Genomic DNA, 18499 nt, shown 5'->3' on the forward strand with positions numbered 1-18499 from the left:
TTAAAACAGGCAGTGCAGGAGCAAGTACTTGGTGGCTACTTCAGACTCGGTGGTCAGGTCAGGAAGAGACTCTTCAAGGAGAGGGCACCGAAGCAACAAGGAGGTAAAGTCAGGCACTCAAAGATCTGAGGGTAGAGGGTTCCAGGAGGGTGAAGGGTCATTAAAAGACCCTCAAGCTGGACCCAGCTGGTGTGGTCTGGGAACAGTAAGAAGGCCAAGCAGCTGGAGTGGAGGGACAGCGCTGCCGGTGGGGTGGGGGTCAGGGGGCGGTGCAGGGGGCGGTGCGGAAGGTCCAGCATGCACTGAGCACCATGGGAGGCCTTTGAGGGCTTACAGCGGTGAGATGAAAGGCTCTGATTTAAGTTGCTGAACGCTCCCTCTTGACAGCCGTGGAAGGAGCAGAGGCAAGGACAGAAAAGGTTACAGCAGTAGCCAGGTGAGAGGTGACAGCAACTTGGACAGGGGTACGGAAAGAAATAGTGCAGGAAGGGAGAGAGAAACTTGAGTCAGGACACAGTTTGGAGGAAAAATAAGCAAGGCTTACTAATGGCCTGGACTGGAGATGTGGGAGGCAGAATAATGGCCCCAAGGAAGTCCACGTGCCAACCTCCGGAACCTGTGAATATGCACTTGACCTGCAGACATGCTGAGCATCCTGAAGTAGAGTCTCCTGAGTAGTCCTGTGGGCCTTGGGTTCTTAGAAGAGGGCAGCGGAGGGTCCACATCAGGGAGGGCATGGATGTCACAACAGAGACAGAAGAGAGACTGGGGAATATGGAGGGAGGGGTCATGAGCCCCATGACACATACAGCCCTCTCTTGAACCTGGACTAGGCAGGGACACGGGTTCATCTCTGGAGCCTCCAGAAGCAACGCAGCTCTGATGACACTTGATTTTGCCCAATGAGGCCCATCCTGACTTTTGGCTGCCAGAACTCTAAAAGAATCCATTTGCATTGCTTTAAACCAGTAAATGTGGGATAATTTGTTATAGCAGCCACAGGAAACTAACAGATGAAGACAAATCCTGTGGACAGTGGAACCGCTCGCCGTATACTAAAGGGGGGGAAGGCAGCCAAGAGCTCTGTTTGGCCAAGTTCACTGTGCAGTGACACCGGTTTCCAGATAGAGAACTCAAGCCACACGGAATCTGGAAGAGACTGAGCAGGAAGACGCAGGAACGGAAAGGAGAGCACGTCTCTTACAGAAGCCAAGATCAGGCGAGTCCGGAAGGAGGGAGTGGTCAAGTGGGCTAAAAGCGGCTGGAACTCCGGGTGAGATAAGAGGAGGCCACGTTAGATTTGGCAATGTGGAGGCAACACCAGACGGTGACCTTGACTGGTGTCTCTGTGGGGCGCAGGGACGGGAGCCCCACAGTGGGCTGGGGAGGTGCCCCGACAGGGAACAGAGAGCTGAGGCGGGGCTCAGAGCACTGCAGTGGGGACTAAGGAAGCTTTTATCAGGACAGACCAGGGAGCAGTGCGGCCCAAGGGCAGGGCCAGGGAGAGGGGGGATACCACATGGTACGGGCCTGAGAGGACCCAAGCTCTGAGTAAGCTGAAGCGCTGGTGGTCTCTGAGGGAAGCCCGGAAGCAGTGACAGGGGAAGCTGGCAGACCAGCAGTAGGGGTGAAGGAGTTTCCTAATTGCTCTTACTTCCTCAATAAAGTATGAGGCAAGGTCACAGGCTAGGAGCCAGAGGGTGGCCTTCAGGAGGAGAAGAGAGAGCAAGTTTTGGAAACTTCGACTTCAAGCCGGTGAGGAGTGGCAGCGCTCTCTCCCCGAGCTTTGGCCATCATCTGCACACGGTCAGCAGGTGCACGGGCAGGCATGCACAGGCCCACGTGGGCCAAACCAGGGCAGGGACAGCAACTGGTACATTAGAAGGGAAGGGCACATATCACTACTACAAGACACGGAGTAGTCATCCCCCTGCCAGTTCTTAGAGTGCACGCAAGCCTTCCAATGGCTGCCCCTCCCCAAAGTGAAGGCCGAAAGCCCTGTAACTTGTCTCCTTTGTTCTCATGTCCATCCTGTCACTCTCACATTTGGGCTCTATGGCCAGCACTGGGCACGCAGTATGTCCTCAATAAGCATTTCCAAAATGACTCCATCAATATACACATTCCCCTCTCATGGACAGAGCCCCTCCAGCCAAGTGCCTGCTCTCAGGAGGCTCAGCCCCCTGGGGCGTCTGACACACAGGGTGGCCTGACCCGAGCCTTCCAGTTCCTACCTCAGGGCTCCAGCAGGCCCACCTGCCTCCACCCCAACCCTCTAGGTTTAAACCGTGACCCAGTTCAGAGGCCTGGGCACTTGGAAGTCTTGACTGAAAAGCAAAGATGGCAAAAGTCACAGATTAAGAGCCCAAAAGAAGCTGGCAGAAACGATTCTGAGAAAATCCTGGTAGGGAGAGCCCGGGCGTCTTGCCAAACCTCCTCCCCACGTCCACACAGAAGCTGGAAGGACAGGATGGGAGAGCACAATGTGGGGACAGAAGATAGTGCCTCTCTGCACTGGCAGAACAGACGCGCCTGCTGGCCACACTCTTACACACCCTCCTGCTGCACGTGTTCTCTCTCCCGCAGCACAGCCACCACACACCTACTCACACTCACACACTCCTGGAGAAACCTGCCCCACGAGAAGAAAAGGTCACTTTTCTTCTGCTGGAAGGTCACATGAAGTCCCTGTTACATGTCTGGAGTGGTGTGGCCTGTCCTCTGAGCTCTGAGGGCAGGAAGTGACTCCAGGGCCAGGGGATGCAGTCAGGCAGCCCAGAGGCTTGAAAGTGGCTTCTTCTCAGGAAGCCAGCTCCCTTCGACAAGGCACACACGCCCACTGGTGTCGACCTGCGCTCAAGGAAGCCGTCTATGGGGGATGGGGACACCAGTCCTGCAGGTGGTAGGAAGACCACAGACAGTCAGACGAGGGTCAGGAGCACATGACATTGGGGCTGGGCCTGAGGAACTCTCCAAGTGAAGTAGGACTTCTCCAAGTGTGACTCCAGGCAGGAAGTGGCCCAGCTGGGAGGTGGCGGGAAGAGGCAGGGGGCAGGCTCCACAGGGTGTAGGGCCAGCTGCAGAGGGTTTCGGAGACCCATCTTCCCAAGACTTTTTCTGGGCCCAAGACTCAGTGGAAACTCAACTCCCATGACCCAGCAGGCCAGCAAGGGAAGTGGCACTTGCTGCAGGTCCTGGGCCTGGCTCCCCCAACAGGGTCACCTTGCCAACTGGCTGCCCTGGGGGTGACTAGCTTGAGAGAAAACAGTGCTTCTCATTGGGCTTCTGACCTATGAGGGCCAGAGGGGTAGGTCCTCAAGGGAGTCAGGCCTCAAGCACAGGTGAGCAGTCTGAATGTGCAAAGGGGGACAGCAGGGCAGTGGAGGGGACCCAAGCTGACCACATCCTGGGAAAGGCTGCCCAGCCGTGTCCACCTCAGTTCCAGGAGAGCCTTAGCAAGGGCAGGTAGGTAACAGTACTCAGTCAAACCTATGAGCCAGGACTCACCCAGAGCCCCAGGCAGGAGGGCCACCCTAAAGATGACACCAACAGCCTTGCCAGGTCTCACGTGGCCTCTGCCTACTCTGGGCCTCCATGGCCCTCGTTCCTCTCCCATTCCAGACCTGATCAACCTTCTGCTAAGCCTCTAGTACTAGCAGAGCAGAAAAGTGAGTCTTGGGGTCATTCCGGCTCCTCAGGATGGTGGCTGGCACACAGTACATGTTCAGCAAGTGTTTGGTGAATAAATGAATCCAAGTAAACTCCTCCAGGGCAGAGGCCAAGTTGTTCCCTTAATGATCAATTGTGTACTGGCCATGTGCCAGACACTGTCATTGGTGCTCGGGACACAGCAATGAGCAAAAGTGGCAAAAAGGCCTGGCCCTCACGGGGCCCCGTGCCCCTGACTCCAATAACAAACAGCACCCCAGCACCCTACACCAGACCCACCAAAGCACTGAGCAAATGCATGGAAGAGGAGGGCTGTGGAGTCTGTCACATGTGGGTTGAAGCCCTAGTTCTATGACCCGGTTAGCAGGTCTACCTTCAGCTTCGGGCCTCAGTCACAGTCGGGCACAGGAAGCCCCTGCTGCACGTCTTGTTGCATTCACTGTCATTGCTATCCCCGTCACTCTCCTTCTGCACCCTTGATCCCCTGCATGGACTGAGCATCTGGGTCCTTCCACCCTCCCTCCACACACGACACTCCTGACTTGGCCAAGCAGCTTCCAGATGCTGCCAGTGCCAGAAACTACAGTGTCTCGTTCACTCCTCCAGCAGCCTGCGCAGGAAGAGTGGGGCTCAGCGGCTGAGGAACTCACCCAGGACGGGATCCGAACCCAGGACTGGCAGGGCATACCACTGCTTTCTCTGGCACCAGGTTCTGGCCCCCTTGCTAAAATACCTCCATCCACTGATGGGATGATCTGCCATCCCACTTGCCCCGACTGAGGGGGTTCCTGGGACTCAAGACTTTCAGTGCTGGGGCTGGGGTTGTGGCTCAGCGGTAGAGCGCTCGCCCAGCACTTGCGAGGCCCTGGGTTCCATCCTCAGCACCACATAAAAATAAATATATAAATAAAAGGTATTGTGTCCAACTACAACTAAAAAATACTTAAAAAAAAAAAAGACTTTCAGTGCTAAACCCCAACACTATCACCCTGCCCAAGGCCCTCCCTGGTACTCAACAGGCCTTACCCACTGCTGCACAAGCCCACCCTGGTCTCAGCCCTTCAGGAACCCAGCTGCATCCTGTGTGTCTTGTGACACTGTCATTGTCCTTCTCAGACTGCAGGGTCACGTGCTATCTCAGCACTTGGACAGTCATCTCTAAGGTCTGGTCCTGGGATACCCCACACCACAACGACCTGGAGTGCTGGCTGACACTCCTGCTTCCTGACCAACCCACCAACACCTCCTGAAGTAGAAGCTGAGGTCGGGCCTGGCAATTGGAGCTGCTGCGGAAGGTCGCATGACCGTCCTGACCGGCAAGCCCTCCCTGGCTAGGGACCCACTCACTCTTTTTCTCCTGATGCCTCCTGACACCTGGTCTATGCCCACACACAGAATGTAGTGGTACTCATTAAACACTAACCCTGTGATTCAGAGCAGGGGCTCCACACTGCCCACTCAAACCTCCTGAGTGAGGCACAGTCTGAATATTCAGACTCCAGACCCATGTTGGGCCAAGAGGATCACCCCACCCAGAGCAGATGTCTAGAACTCTATAATGCCCAGATTCCCTCAGTCCAGTACTTCTCAGAGTATCACAGCCTAGCAGCCTTCAGATCACCTGTGGGCTTTTTAAGAACACAGCCCTCTGGCCTGCGAGGTCAAGATCGCTGGGAGTGGGGCTTTGCAATATGGATTCTCTCAGTGATGTTTTTTTTTTTTAAAGAGAGAGTGAGAGAGGCGGGAGGGAGGGAGGGAGGGAGGGAGGGAGAGAGAGAGAGAGAGAGAGAGAGAGAGAGAGAATTTTTAATATTTATTTTTTAGTTCTCGGCAGACACAACATCTTTGTTGGTATGTGGTGCTGAGGATCGAACCCGGGCCGCACGCATGCCAGGCGAGCGCGCTACCGCTTGAGCCACATCCCCAGCCCTCTCAGTGATGTTTTGACATGACCAGTTTTAGAAAACATTAATGCAATAGAATAATGCAACTTTCAGAAGTGGGATAGAACCCAGCTTAATTGACATCGCCAGGCCTCAGTCTACTTACCCCTGAATGAGAATTGCAATCCCTGACCTCAATTACCTGGGGTCTATGTAAAAGTCAATGCCCCAAATCTGGTACATGAGAGAAGAATGATTGCATTCTTCTCCCCTACTGGCACTGTTTCACACCGGGAAGTTGGGAGAACTAAAGCTTCAGAGGATCAAGTGGTGCCCACAAGGTCACTTGGAGGGCAAATGGATGAGGATCCTGGCCTCTGAGAGAACCAAATAGGGTCCACTCTGCATAGTTCTGGCATTTCCACCGTCACAAGTTGGATTAGCAGCAAAAAATCCCAAGGGTGGCAGGGGCTGCTGCCTCTCCATTAGGTTTCCTGCAGCTTGTGGCTGTCCTTCATATTTTATGTGGCAGCCACTTAGCCTACCTGCCAAACATCCTTGTGTTGGTGACTGATGGGGACGATTGAGAAGTCTCAGAAAACTTCCTGGCCTTCTCAGATGGGAACAGTGGCTCTCACACATGTCAAAGGCCAGCAGCCCTCCACCATCTGCCAAGCATGAGGTCACCCACAGGGGCATAAAGCCACCCATGTAAGGCCAGTGGGAATCAGGAGCAACGGCCATTCCCAAGCACCCAGGCCCAAGCTGGTCAGGCAGTAGAGGTTCCAGGGAAGGGAGGGGGTGGGCCTACAGCATGTGAGCACCACACGCCACTTCCAGGCGCTCTTGGTGAAGGAATGCATTATCTCCCACAGCAGAAGACCAGAGAAGGGCTGCTCCAGGCAGGGGGACCATGTTCCTCTTGTCTCTCTGTGCTGCCACCCTCTGTGGGTCACCTCATTCTTGGCCCAAGCATGCTCAGGGGCAAAGACAGTGGCAACCCCAGGTCTCAAAGATACAAACAATAATATCCAGGTCAAGATGAGAGCCATTTGCTCTGTTTTAAACACATATGTGGCTCTTTAGCAGGAAAAAAAAAAAAACTTTTCCTGAAGTATCTCCATCAAGCAAATGCCTGGTGATGTCCCATTGGCCAGAACCAATTCACATGCTCATACCTCAATCAATCACAGATAAGCAAGTAGAATTACTGGGGCCAGAGCCCACCCAGTTAAAAACATGGTACACTAAACAAATATGGGGCTCATTCAGGAAGGAAGAAAATGGGTGGACATGGAGAATGCTGAACTGGCAACCAGGGAGCCTCTGATGGCCATAACTCATGATCTCACCAGCCCCAGGCAAACCCCAGTCCCAGCCAGATGCCCTCCCTGCCCTGCCTCCAAACAGCAGGAGACACATTATCACTTGTGATGCAGCCTTCACTCCCACTGAAAAAGACCCTTGACCTTTTTTCCTTAGGCCTGTTCCATTTGCTCAGAGGCCCTGGCTCATGAAAAGCTGTGACTAAGTCAACAAGCACACCAGGAATGTGCGATGGCCCAACACCATGATTTAGGACCATAAAGTAGAACTGCGGCCCTCAGCCCTCTTGAGGCTGGCTGTCTGGTAAGGAGAAAAGACACACACCAAGAGAGGGGTTCAGGGAAAAGAACCCTGAATTGGGGGACAGGAGACGACAGTACCTATCACCACCTCCAGCAGATAACAGCCAGTTCCCAGAAAGGCTAACTCTTACTCCCACACTATAGACTCTCAGTTAAATCTTAGCCTTGTTTCCAAAGAAGACCCTCGGGCACCCAAGACGCTGTGCTAAGTACTCCCAGATATTTTGGGTTTTCCTTCATTTGGTTCTTATGACCACCATACAATCTGTCACTATCATGACTGGTTCACAATACCTGATCAATAGTTTCTGAAATTTCAGAACTCTAAAAGCCAAAAGGTGATTTTGTTGTTATTCACTTACTGGATACCAAAACCTCAACTGAACTGACATGAGACTGTTTATAGTGTCTTTATCCCTTTTTCAATGACAACTCGTAGGTTTTGATGCAGAAATACTGACGTGTTTTATTATGCAGTGCTGCCCCAGGGCCCACTGAGAACATCACTCGGTGTCTAGAATATGTTCCATATTCTTAAAAAATTCTGCATTCTGAAACACACCTGGCCCAAAGGATTCAGAAAAAGGACTCTGGGTGTGTGTCACTACTTTACAAATGGGGCTTTGCAAAGTGAGTGGCCCCTCAGGAAGCAGCAGAACACCTTGACTCAGGAGCTGGCACTCTCACCCACTCTGCCTGCTTCTGCCACTCGCTGGATAGTGGCTTTAAGGAAGCTGTCTCCCTCTCTGGGCCTGTTTTCTCATCTGTAGGAAGATGGGCTAGATCAGTGGATTTAAAGGGTTTTTTGTTTGTATTCCATTTCTTCAAAGGAAACCTTAGAGGAAAGCATAACTGCAAGCAGGTATGGTGGCGCAGGCCTGTGTCCATCCACTCAGGAGGCTGAGATGACAGGATCCCTTGAGCCCAGGAGTTCAACACCAGTCTGGGCAACACTGCAAGATGAAAGGAAGGGAGGGAAAGAAAGAGAGGAGAGGAGGGGGAGAGAGAAGTGCAGCTGCTCCAGTGGGTGAGGCCTGATGGCTGCTAATGCTGCTCCCAGACGGCCCCGACAGCACAGCTTCAGAACTGCTGCACGCCGTGATGGCTCAGGTCTTGCCTGGTCCTAGCACGGTACGGTGGTCTTCCCTGAAGCAAACTGCCTTTTCTGTGAAGGAAGAATAACTTGACAGATGGGTAGGTTTTTCATTGACAGAGAGAATTTCAGAGCCAAACAGTGTGAGCAAGGGCATAAAGACAAGCAAGGGGTGCAGGAGGGCCCAGAAGGCCACGCTGGCCAAGGGATGAGCGGGGAGAGGGGCAGTGCACCAAGGTGAGGGGCCAAGCACGGGAATGCCAGGCACCCTCCTCCTCCAAGCACAAGGCCAGGGAAGAGCTGGGCAGGCCCAGCCCCAGTGTCCAGGCCCCAGAAGTCAAGGTCCTTCTGCCCTGATTACTGTGACCATGGGCTCCATGGCCTAGATCAGGGCCATCAATCCAGAAGTAAGGATATATGGTTGCCACAAAGATGTGTCCTTCAAAGGACAACAGGTCAGAGTATTTGAAAGCAGGACGCTGGCCTGAGAAGGCTCGGATGAAGAATCACCAGAGGTTTCACTGTTGTCCCTCTGCCCCTTCTGAGGGCAGTCTGACTCCCAGGGCTTTGTTGTGCCCCAGAAGTGTCCCAAGAAGCCACTCCTAAACATCAAGGCCATCTCAGAGACTTAGTTAAATCTTTCCGAAGAAGCCCCTTGGGCACACGGAACCCTTCCCCTCTTTGAGAAGGCTCAGAAGGCAGGAGGGGGACCCTGTCCAGAAGGGGAGCCAGATGCCCTCCCCGCCCTGCCTCCAAACAGCAGGAATCCCATCACAGACAAAGAGCTTCACCCCACTTCATCCTAAAGACATTTTGTAGCCAAACTTTGGCCCAGAAGAAGCACCATTTCCTTGCCTACATATCACCAAGAAAGTAATTAAGATGTTTCAAAATCTCAAGGAATCAGACAGCAATGATCCCTTCAAGGAAAAAACACTATTTGGGGCCTGAGTGTTCTAAGTGAGCTGAGTAACAGCTTGCTTAAGAAGATTACCAGGCTGGCAAAGAGAGAAGCCACCAAGGGGGCAGGAAAGGAAGGGCTGTCAGGGGGCCTGGCCCGGCCTCCACACAGGTTTCCATCCCTGAACCACCTGGGAGTCCTGAGCAGGCCGCAGCTCAGTTGTCTCATTTCTAGATCCCCTGCTTTTTTTTCCCAGCCAGGTAAGGATCAGGAGTTGGCCTGCCTTGCCCAGGGTTACGTGGAGCTGCTGAGAGAATGAACAACAATTTACCACATCCCAAGGTTTCCAGGGATCAACCCGATGAATCCTCACAGCCACCCAGTGGAGCAGGTATTATTAACCCTATTTTACTGATGGGAAAGGCAGGCTCAGAGAGGTGAAGCAACTGGCCTGAGATCACCCAGTCAGCTACAGGAGAGTCCAGATATTAGCTCAGATGTCAAATCACCATACTTCATGCACAGCAGTGAATTCACCATTGGGGCTGGAGATGACATTCTGGGGAGAGAGGGCAGCTAGACTGTCCTTCCAGAAACCAGGACTTCCTGTTAGTCAAACAGAAGCCAAGAATGGTTCTCCATCTTCACCCCTGGACCCCTGGGCTGCTCCCTTGTCTCCAGCCACAGCCAGGCTTCTCTGTGCCCACAGAGTCCCTGGACACCTGGCCACGGGGTGGATTCTGACTTCCAGTCAGGGGGAAGGGCTGAGAGTCTGCATTCCTCACATGTTCCAGGTGACGCCCACGTGGCGGGTCCACACTTCAAGTAGCCAGAGCCTAGACCTGGAGGAAGCTGCTGCCACCTCCCCCCCCCACCCCCGCTGTCTCACAGGGACTCACCAGGGCCTGGCTCAGAGCCAGCTCCCATGACATGTTGGGTTTCTAAAATAGAAGGAATAAATGGTGACTAGGGTGGGGAATGAGGCCGAAAACAGATTTTCTGGGTTCTGTTTCCAACTTGGCATTTGCCCTTTTCTCCCTTATTCACCTCTTGGCAAAATGTCTGAACCAGTTTATCTTGAGAGTCAGCTGGGCTGGAGCAGCTCAGTCTGCAAGTGTCCACTGCTTGGAGTCCCTGATGCAAAGGGGCTACCGAGCGCCTCCCCAGAGGAGCTAGAGCTGTGGAGTCAGGAGGCGCCCAGGAATGAGCTGGTGCTCCTGCGGTGCCCACCACCCTCAGAGGAGCCAGAGCCTTGACCATGGCCACAGGCCCCTCCCTGGAATGCACAGCTCCTCTGGTCTTGCCTGGGGTGCTGCCTTCTCCTTGGTGCTCTTAGTTCGGGGCCACCCTGGTGAACCCTAGTTTACTATTTAACTAGTTGTCCCTGTGCCCCACCCTACCCTACTCCCAAAGCACCTTTTCCTGTCCCCGCTGTATTCTTCTGACTGCATTCACCACACCAGGCACCCTACACACAAAAGCACCCTATTCCTTATCTGAACCCCTGCCCTTCCCTCCGAGAAATGGGCCTCCTGAGGGATGGGTTCTGTCTTCTTTGTCTGTTTTGCTCCCTGGTGCGTCTCCAGTGCCTAGCCGGTGGCAAGCCCTCAGCAGGTGTGCAATATTGGTGGAACAAATGCATGAATGGACGAATGTCCTGCCTGCCAGGCCTCACTAGCCTGGGAGAAACACTGGCTTTAATCTTCGTAATCCCACAAGGTAAATCTGTTAATCCCCATTCTAAAATGTGAAAACTGAGGCTCCAGTAGGTGGTGATTTGAGCAAGGTCACAGTGTCAAGTAGCAACAGGGCCAGGGCTCAGGCCCAGGCTGGCTGGGTCCAAAGACTGAGCTCCTTTCTGCCTGTGGCTGTCCTCAAGGTATCTGTCTTAGTTCAAGAAACAGGTCATTAACTTGCTTTCCTCATTCTGAGTAGCAATTGCTTTAACTTAAGGATTCTGACAAGTTTGCTCAGAACTTGTGCCACCACACCTAAAGGGGTCTAAGGAAAAGCCAGGAGGCCTGGGGCTGGGAGTAATGCCAACACCAGCCCAAGGGAACCCCAGAGCCAAAGGAAGGTGTGTCAGCCACCCTCAGACACCTGAAGTCTAAAGGAGACCACAATATCCCTGTTTGCAATTCATCTTTTTTGTTGCTTTATTATTATTATTATTATTTTAATCTTCCTGAGCAATCTCTTTGACCTCCCTAAGTCTTGAGGACCTTTTATCATCAATGGCTACTGCTCACTATGTGAGTCTCCATGACAAAAATCTGTCTCCCATTGAGTTTCCCACAACTGAACCTGCACAAGACCCCTGAACCACCTGCTGCTCACCCCACCCTACCCCAAGCACTACTCATGAACCAGGCTCTGGAGAGGGAGCCCAGCCCAGCAGGGGACATGAAGGTGAGTAAAACAAGCTCTTGCCACCAAAAACCACTCCACTGTCATTCCAGGGCCCACCATGGTTTGAGTGCCCGTCTCTGCTCCCACTCCTCGCTCTCAATCATGTTAACTTGCCTGTTTCGTTAAGTCACCTCTCACTACCTGAAGCTACTTCACTTATTTACTCCCATATGAGCTGACTCCCCAAGGACAGTCAGCATATGGAGGCAGGGCTTGGTCAGCGCTGTTCCCCCACAGTCTGTGAGTGGCACAGGTTGGGCATGCATGTATTGGTTGAATGAATGAGCAAAAAGACCAGGAAACAAGTGGATTGGGAGGAAAAAACAGGAGAGGAGACCGGGGAGGACAAGCCAGTGAAGCTAACAAGGAAAGCAAGGTCAAACTGCCTTTGAGGCTCTGGGGACTGAACGCTGGAGGAAGAGTTCCCTAGCATGCTCACATCACTGAGAAGAGTCAGCATTTCTCACCAAGTGGAGTCCAGGTGGGATCTGGGCTTCTTCCACACCTGGCGCCATCACATCCCCTTCATCTACTCTGAACACACCTGCCCAAAGCAAGGTGCCAACGTTGAGAGTGTCCAAACCCAAGTTCTGATTTCGAGGCACTAATACCATAAATGACTAACACAACCCATCCTTGAAGAGGAAATGTGATATCACTGTCCATTTTTGGGTAGTTTGAGGGTAGAAGGTTGAAAATGGTGCTGATATCCTTTCCTGGATGACCATCATTCATTCATTCACTTTCATGCTTTTGTTCAGCCACATGCATCCAGCAGCTTTGGGAAGCCAGAGATGAAGTAGGACAGAACCTCTGCCCTCTCGTCAGTCTACTGGTGCCTGTGGTTTTGGCGGGTACTAAAAGACAAGCAAATATTAACCATACTTGCTTCCAAAACAAATAAGGCCACGTGGAGCTGTGCTCTGGAATGGGATTTTGGCTGCAATTTTGATTCGATTAGTTGGAAGAACCAATTCAGTCAACGGGGTCATGGACCAACTCCAGGCACCAGGCTCCTACTCGAGTCCCCTGCTCTTCTAGGCACCAAGCCCCTCACCCACCCAACTCCATTTCCCAATGTTCTCACCTCCAGACTCCTGGGACTCTACTCCCCCCATATTCCTATACTACATCCCAACCTGACCTCTCCAGGTCTGCATCCTTGACATGCTCCTCTGAACCCCAGGACACACACCCCAACCTGTGACCACCACCCCCATATGCTCCAAGTCCGAGCTTCCACCTGGGGCCCTGGAACACCATATGTTTACAACCCCGGGTTCTCAGGACACCAAACACACACCATACACACACTCTGGTCGCCCGCCATCCGCGCACTCTGTGTCCTGAGGCTGCGCCCCCGCATCACCTCCAACTTCTAAAAGCCGAGGCCGGCGTGGCCCCCCGGGTCCCGACACCGGCCGACTCCGGAGCCGCTGCGCCCTGACTGCGGGGACGCCCGCCCAGCGCGCCCAACTCCGGGCGCCGGCACAACCCCCCGCCCCACCCCGCGCGACCCCGGGACCCCGGCTCCCCGGGGGCCCGGCCCCGCGCACGTCCCCCGGGGCCTGCGCCGGCGGCTCGGCCGCGCCCCGCGCCCGGCGCGCCCGGGGGCCCGGCCCGGCCCGGCGGAGGCCGCGGCGCCCCCCGCAGCCCCGGCGGCGCGCCCGCGCGTACCGTTGGCGATGAGCTTGGCCGACAGCTGCTTGACGAGCTCGGGGATCCGCTCCCACTGGCACTCGGAGCGGCAGCGCTCGATCTCCGTCTCCAGCCGCGAGCCCGCCTTCTTGGTCGCCATCGCGGCCTGGCCGGGCCCCGCCGCCCGCAGGCCCCGCAGGCCCCGCAGGCCCGCCGCCGCCGGGCGCCCCCTCGCCGCCGCCCGCTGCCGCCGCGGGCTCGGGCTCCGGCTCCCGGCTCCGCGGCGTAACGGGAGCGCCGGCCGGGGAAGGGGCGGGGAGGCGGGCGGCGGCGGCGGGCGCGGCGGGGCCCCGGGCGCCGCGAGGAGCGGCCCCTGCCGGCCAGGGCCGGAGCCGCAGCGCGGGCCGGGGTCGCGCGGGCCGGGGCGTGAGGAAGGGCGGGAGTGGGCCCGAGGCCCGGCGGCCGGCGAGCGCGTGCGGGGCCGCGCGGAGCAGCGGGCCTGGGGGCGGGAGGCGCGGGTTGGGCGCCCGGGGCCGGACACCGGGCGAGGAGAGGGTCGCGAGCCGCACGGAGAGGCCGGCGGCCCGGGACAGGGCCGCGCGCGGGCGGCGACCCGGGAAGGTCACAACCCGGCAGCCCTGGGGCGCCCGGGGCCCGGCCCCAGCGGGTGCGAGAGGAGGCCTGCCCGAGCCTGTGCGGCCATCTCGGGTTACCTGGGAGCCCCTCTGCGCCCGCGCTGGCCAGTGCCCTTTATTAGGCTCCCCGCTGCCCTGGCTGCCTGAGCCGCCATCGGGCCAGAGGTGGGCGGAGGCTCCTCCATCTGCACCTGCCAGAGGTTCCATAGTGTCCGAACCCAGCCAGGAGCCAGCTCCCCTGCCCTGTGCGAGGAGACCGCGGCCACCAGTGGGCTTTCCTTGTTGAGGACCCTGTAGTCCGAGAGCCAGGGGCAGCCGGCTCCGCAGTGCATTCATTCCACAATTACAGGGTGGTCATCCACTGTTTTAGGTGAGGGAGTCACAGCCTGCCAGGGTGGAACTTCCATTTCAGTCAGAGGCATGAAGAATTGAGCAGAACAAAGTAGTAAATTAGAAGGTCAAAACGGAGAGTTGAGGCTGCAGCTTAGTGGCAGAGCGCCTGCCTAGCAAGTGAAGGGCCCTGGGTTCTAGCCCCAGCACCTATGATAAATAAATGGAAATAAGCAAAAGGTTAATAAATGGTATCAGCGGAGGATACAGAGTGAGTGGGTGGGAGCTGTGATTTTTTTCGTGACCTGTCTGACAGGAGCAGTACTGTGGTTGCAGTATTGAGAATACTGCCAGGAGACAGATGGTGCTGGTTGGACCGAGGAAGTGAAGGTATTGGACTCTAAACACTGTATCTGGGGATGAAGCTGTCACCTCCATGCCTGAGGAGCCCTGAGGTCATCATCACCATCCCCTCCACCTATGGGTTCCTTTCTCAGGCCCTCCATAGACCCGGGGCTCATGAAGAACAGATTCTGGGGACCATGTTTTTCCAATGAGGAACCTTGTTAGAAAAGGGATGGGAGGAGGGAGGATCAGAAGATGTTTTCTGATGTGACCAGCACAACTTTCAGTTCCTCTGAGATGATGAAAGTTGAACTGATGGCCTCAGACACTAAGGACAGCCCAGGGTTCAGGGAAATGGAATGGCTGAGTTTCCACAGGAGACCGTTTGGTGCCCTCTCCCTTTGCTTCCACCAAGAGAGCACCGGAAGGAAGGGAAGAGCAGGGCATCTCCATGGGAAGCACTCCCCTCCTGACTCCAGCTTAGAAGAGCATCTCACCAGATGTTGGCCTGGAATGTTCTCCGTCTCTGGCCCAGGAGAGAAGTTCCTGTGCAGTCTTCTTGGGTCAGAGGTCACCGAGAGGCTTGCTCACCATCTGACGTCTGCTGTTAACCCACAGCACTGCCTGTTTCCCTCTGTGGTGGCACTCCTAAGGACAGGCAGCAGGGGCCAAGGCCTACACTGCCTCAGTTGCCACAGTGCAAGGGAGATCATCAGTGTCCCCCTCTCCTCCGTCGCTAAGTTGTCCCCATGAGGGCACGTGCTGCCTGGGCAGTGACTCCTCGATCCTCTGTCTCTCAGCTACAGCAGCAGAAGCGTGCTAAGACACTGACAGAGTGCAATAAATGTGAGTGGCCATTCTGCAGCTGTGTCCCCTGCACCTGGTGCAGAGACTGGCATGATGAGTGAATGAGGCCAAGAGTGCCAAGGTCTAGACTCAGCCTCCAGGTGCCTTTCTTTAGTATTTAAGACAACAAATACATGCGACTTGCTGTGGTTCAGATGTGGTTTAAATGTACCTGCCTCAGGTTCATGTGTCGGGAACTTGGTCCCTGGTGTGGCATGCTGAGAGGGGAGGAGGCCTTTAAGAGGTGGAGAGTGGTGGGAGTCCTTAGGTCATTGCTCGGTGGCCTCCTGCAGGGATTAAGATAGTTCTCTGGGACCCTGAGCTTTTGTGAGTGTGAGAAAATTGTTTTCAGAACTATCCCACCCCTGAAGCTCTCTGGCTTCCTGTCTAGCCATCTTTCCCTCTCACACATGCTCATGTCGTACACCACGAGGTTCTCACCACAGCCGGGCTGATGTGGGTGTCATGCTTTTGAATCTTCAGAACTGTAAGCTAAATAAACCTCTTTTCTTTATAAAGGTAGCCTGCCTCTGGTTTTTCATTATAGTTATGAAAAATGCACTAAGATATGACCACATTCCAGGCTTCCATCTCACTTCTACACATTTACTTAAGTGCCCAGGTTGTTGGGTATAGGCTTGGAAGCAGAAGCTGACAAACATTGTCAGTCTGACCCAACATAGAAAAAGAACCTTCTGGACCTTTGCTATGTGGAGCCTAAGAGGTGGACCCTGTGATCTCTAAATTAATTTCCACCTCTGCAATGTTTTGGTCCTTGCCCACCACCAGTACTACTCTGACAGCTGCCACAACAACCTTTGAGAGAGACTAGTGATCTGTGAAGAGAAACCTCAGAATGGTTTTTCAGGTAATAATTTCCTGCAGGTGGCACTCAGGTAAATTCAGGAGTAGGAAGCCATTCATATTAATAATAGTAATTAAGCCAGCATCTTATTCTCCAGGAATTCAGGTATTACAGGTTTGACCAGGAAGCAAAAATCCCAACCTAGAGGCCAAATCCACTGCTGAGGCCCAGCTGCACCTGGCAGGAAAGAGGCCAAATAGAGGAGACTTCAGGAGAGATCCGTGGGGAAGGATGGGTTGCCAGCAGCAGTGGAGATGGGCTGTAGGTCCAGGCCAAAGGTCAATGCTAATGGCTAGTCGATGTGGTCTAGAAACCTCCCAACCCCCTCAGCCTCATCTTTCCAGAGCCTGGACACAGCGAGAATAGGAAGTAAGCAGAGGGCAGAGGGCTAGAGAGAAAGAGGAAGACTGTGGCTGGGGTGGAGTAGAGGGAGCTCATGGGGAGGAGACACAGCCTCTGCCCTTCTCTGGGCCTGGAAGACTCTTCCCCCAGATACCCACACGGTCCCTCCTCCCTTCTTGAGGTCGCTGCCCCAAAGTCATGTCCTCAGACCTCCCCTGACCATCCTATCTAAACTCCTTCCACACTGTACCCTGACAACATGCCCCTGCTCTGTCATGGGTTTCTTGTCACCACCTGTGCTGTATGGATTCTCTCACACACACACACACACACACACACACACACACACACGAACAGACTCTCCCTGAGGGCAGGGTTTTTGTGTGGTCTTGTTCACTGCTGCATCCCCAGCCTGGGGGACAGCGCCTGGCACATAGTAAGTGCTCAGTAAACATCTGGAGGGTGAATGAGTAGAGGCAGGCAATGGGCCAGTGGGACAGGCGCTCAGGTCTGAGCATCCTAGGGGATACCCCACAGGGAAGTGGGAATCCACTCACTGCTTTGGGCTTACGGGGGAGTTGAAAACCTGGAAATGGGAAGAGACGAGGGGCTTCGGTGTACTGGCAGAGAAAGCAGCTACTTTTCACCCTCCACGGTGCCCTGCTGGGGCCACAGCCCTGTCATCTGACTGCCGAAGCCAGAGAGCCGCTTTGTTGCCCTGAGAAGTGTGACCCCTCAGCAGCTGGTGCTGTGGGCCTACTGCAGCATCTCTGCAGGGAGCCTGGAAACCGTACCAGAGCTTGCAGGCCTGGGGTGTGAGTAATGAGGCCACCTTGCTTTGGCTGGGTTTTAATTATGTAATATTTGATGCATACAGAAATATATATAATTAATTATTAAAACAATAAGGTGAACACCAATAAACTTCTGATTACCCCAGAATCGGCTACTTGTTACTGTACCCTTGCTTTGTTTTTAAACCAGTTCTATCATTAACCGTGCTTACAGCCTCTTGTAATACGCATGTCACATGGAACCCCATGCAAGGCACTGCTTGGTTTCGTTTGCTTTTGAGCTTCCTGAAATGGTGTCAGGTTCTGTCGCTTGCTTTTTTGCTCATTCTGTTCCTGAGTGTGTCCTGTTGGTGCACACAGCCGCTCCTCCTGTCCTTTGGTGTGTAATACTCCCTGCTGTGGTAGCCCATCCTGCAGCTTTATCAAACCCCAATGCCACGTGTGCTTCCATGAACAAGGCTGCTGTTCATAAAAGCCACATGGGTGCCACTGTTTTGAGCAAGGTTTCTGAGGATGAATTCAAGATGGTTCTGTGTCCCTCCCCTTACAATACCCCAGGGTTTCCCTGACTTTCTTCACAAGGGCCACTGAAAGCTGGGACAAACCAGTGGGGAACTTGTAGGGTGACGTCACTGCAGGCACCAGAGCTGGTATTCTGAATTTACCACCTATTGTCAACTGCCAGGGGTAGCTAGATGCAGAAAGCTGTGGCCACTCAGAAAGGACCCCAGCATGGCATGACCCACATGTGGGAACCCTGATTGGAGGGTGGTCTTTAGCTTTGAAAGTCTAGAAGTGTATTGGTGCTCCAGCGTACTATGTCTACACCGCTTGAAGCCCACACCAACCCCCATTTACACTGAAAACCACCCTCAGTTTTCAGATCCAGGAGACCCTGCTTCCAGCATCATGATACATGCAAAGCCCAAATCATTTGTGCTTAGTGGGTACAAACTTGTAACCAGAGAGGAGAAAGCATCAGAAGGTTGCCATCCTGTCCCTTGCTAAGCCCAGCTCTCCAGTGGGGAGAGTGTCCAAGTGTTGCAGTCTGTGTTCCCTCCCAGGATGAGGCTGGACCAGCTCTGTGAGGTTTTCTCTCTCTTCTCCATTCAGGCCAATCT

At 54.3% G+C, this 18499-nt stretch overlaps 1 protein-coding gene across 4 annotated transcripts in view; it reads right to left on the reverse strand.

Annotated features, from left to right (window-relative positions):
• The window catches only part of TTC7B (tetratricopeptide repeat domain 7B), a 230839-nt gene extending 217321 nt beyond the window's left edge, over window positions 1-13518 (reverse strand). For 3 of the 4 annotated variants that reach the window (XM_081290635.1, XM_081290634.1, XM_081290632.1), the window contains exon 1: window positions 13261-13517. In XM_081290635.1, the coding sequence (XP_081146761.1) occupies window positions 13261-13381 (121 nt within the window). In that variant the 5' untranslated portion in view covers window positions 13382-13517. Of the gene's footprint in view, window positions 1-13260 lie in introns of all 4 variants that reach the window. The other variant, XM_081290633.1, reaches the window with a different exon arrangement.
• Between the last annotated feature and the right edge of the window lie 4981 nt (window positions 13519-18499).

This window comes from Spermophilus citellus (genome assembly GCF_964194105.1).
Source record: "Spermophilus citellus genome assembly, chromosome: 4".
Lineage (NCBI taxonomy): Eukaryota > Metazoa > Chordata > Mammalia > Rodentia > Sciuridae > Spermophilus > Spermophilus citellus.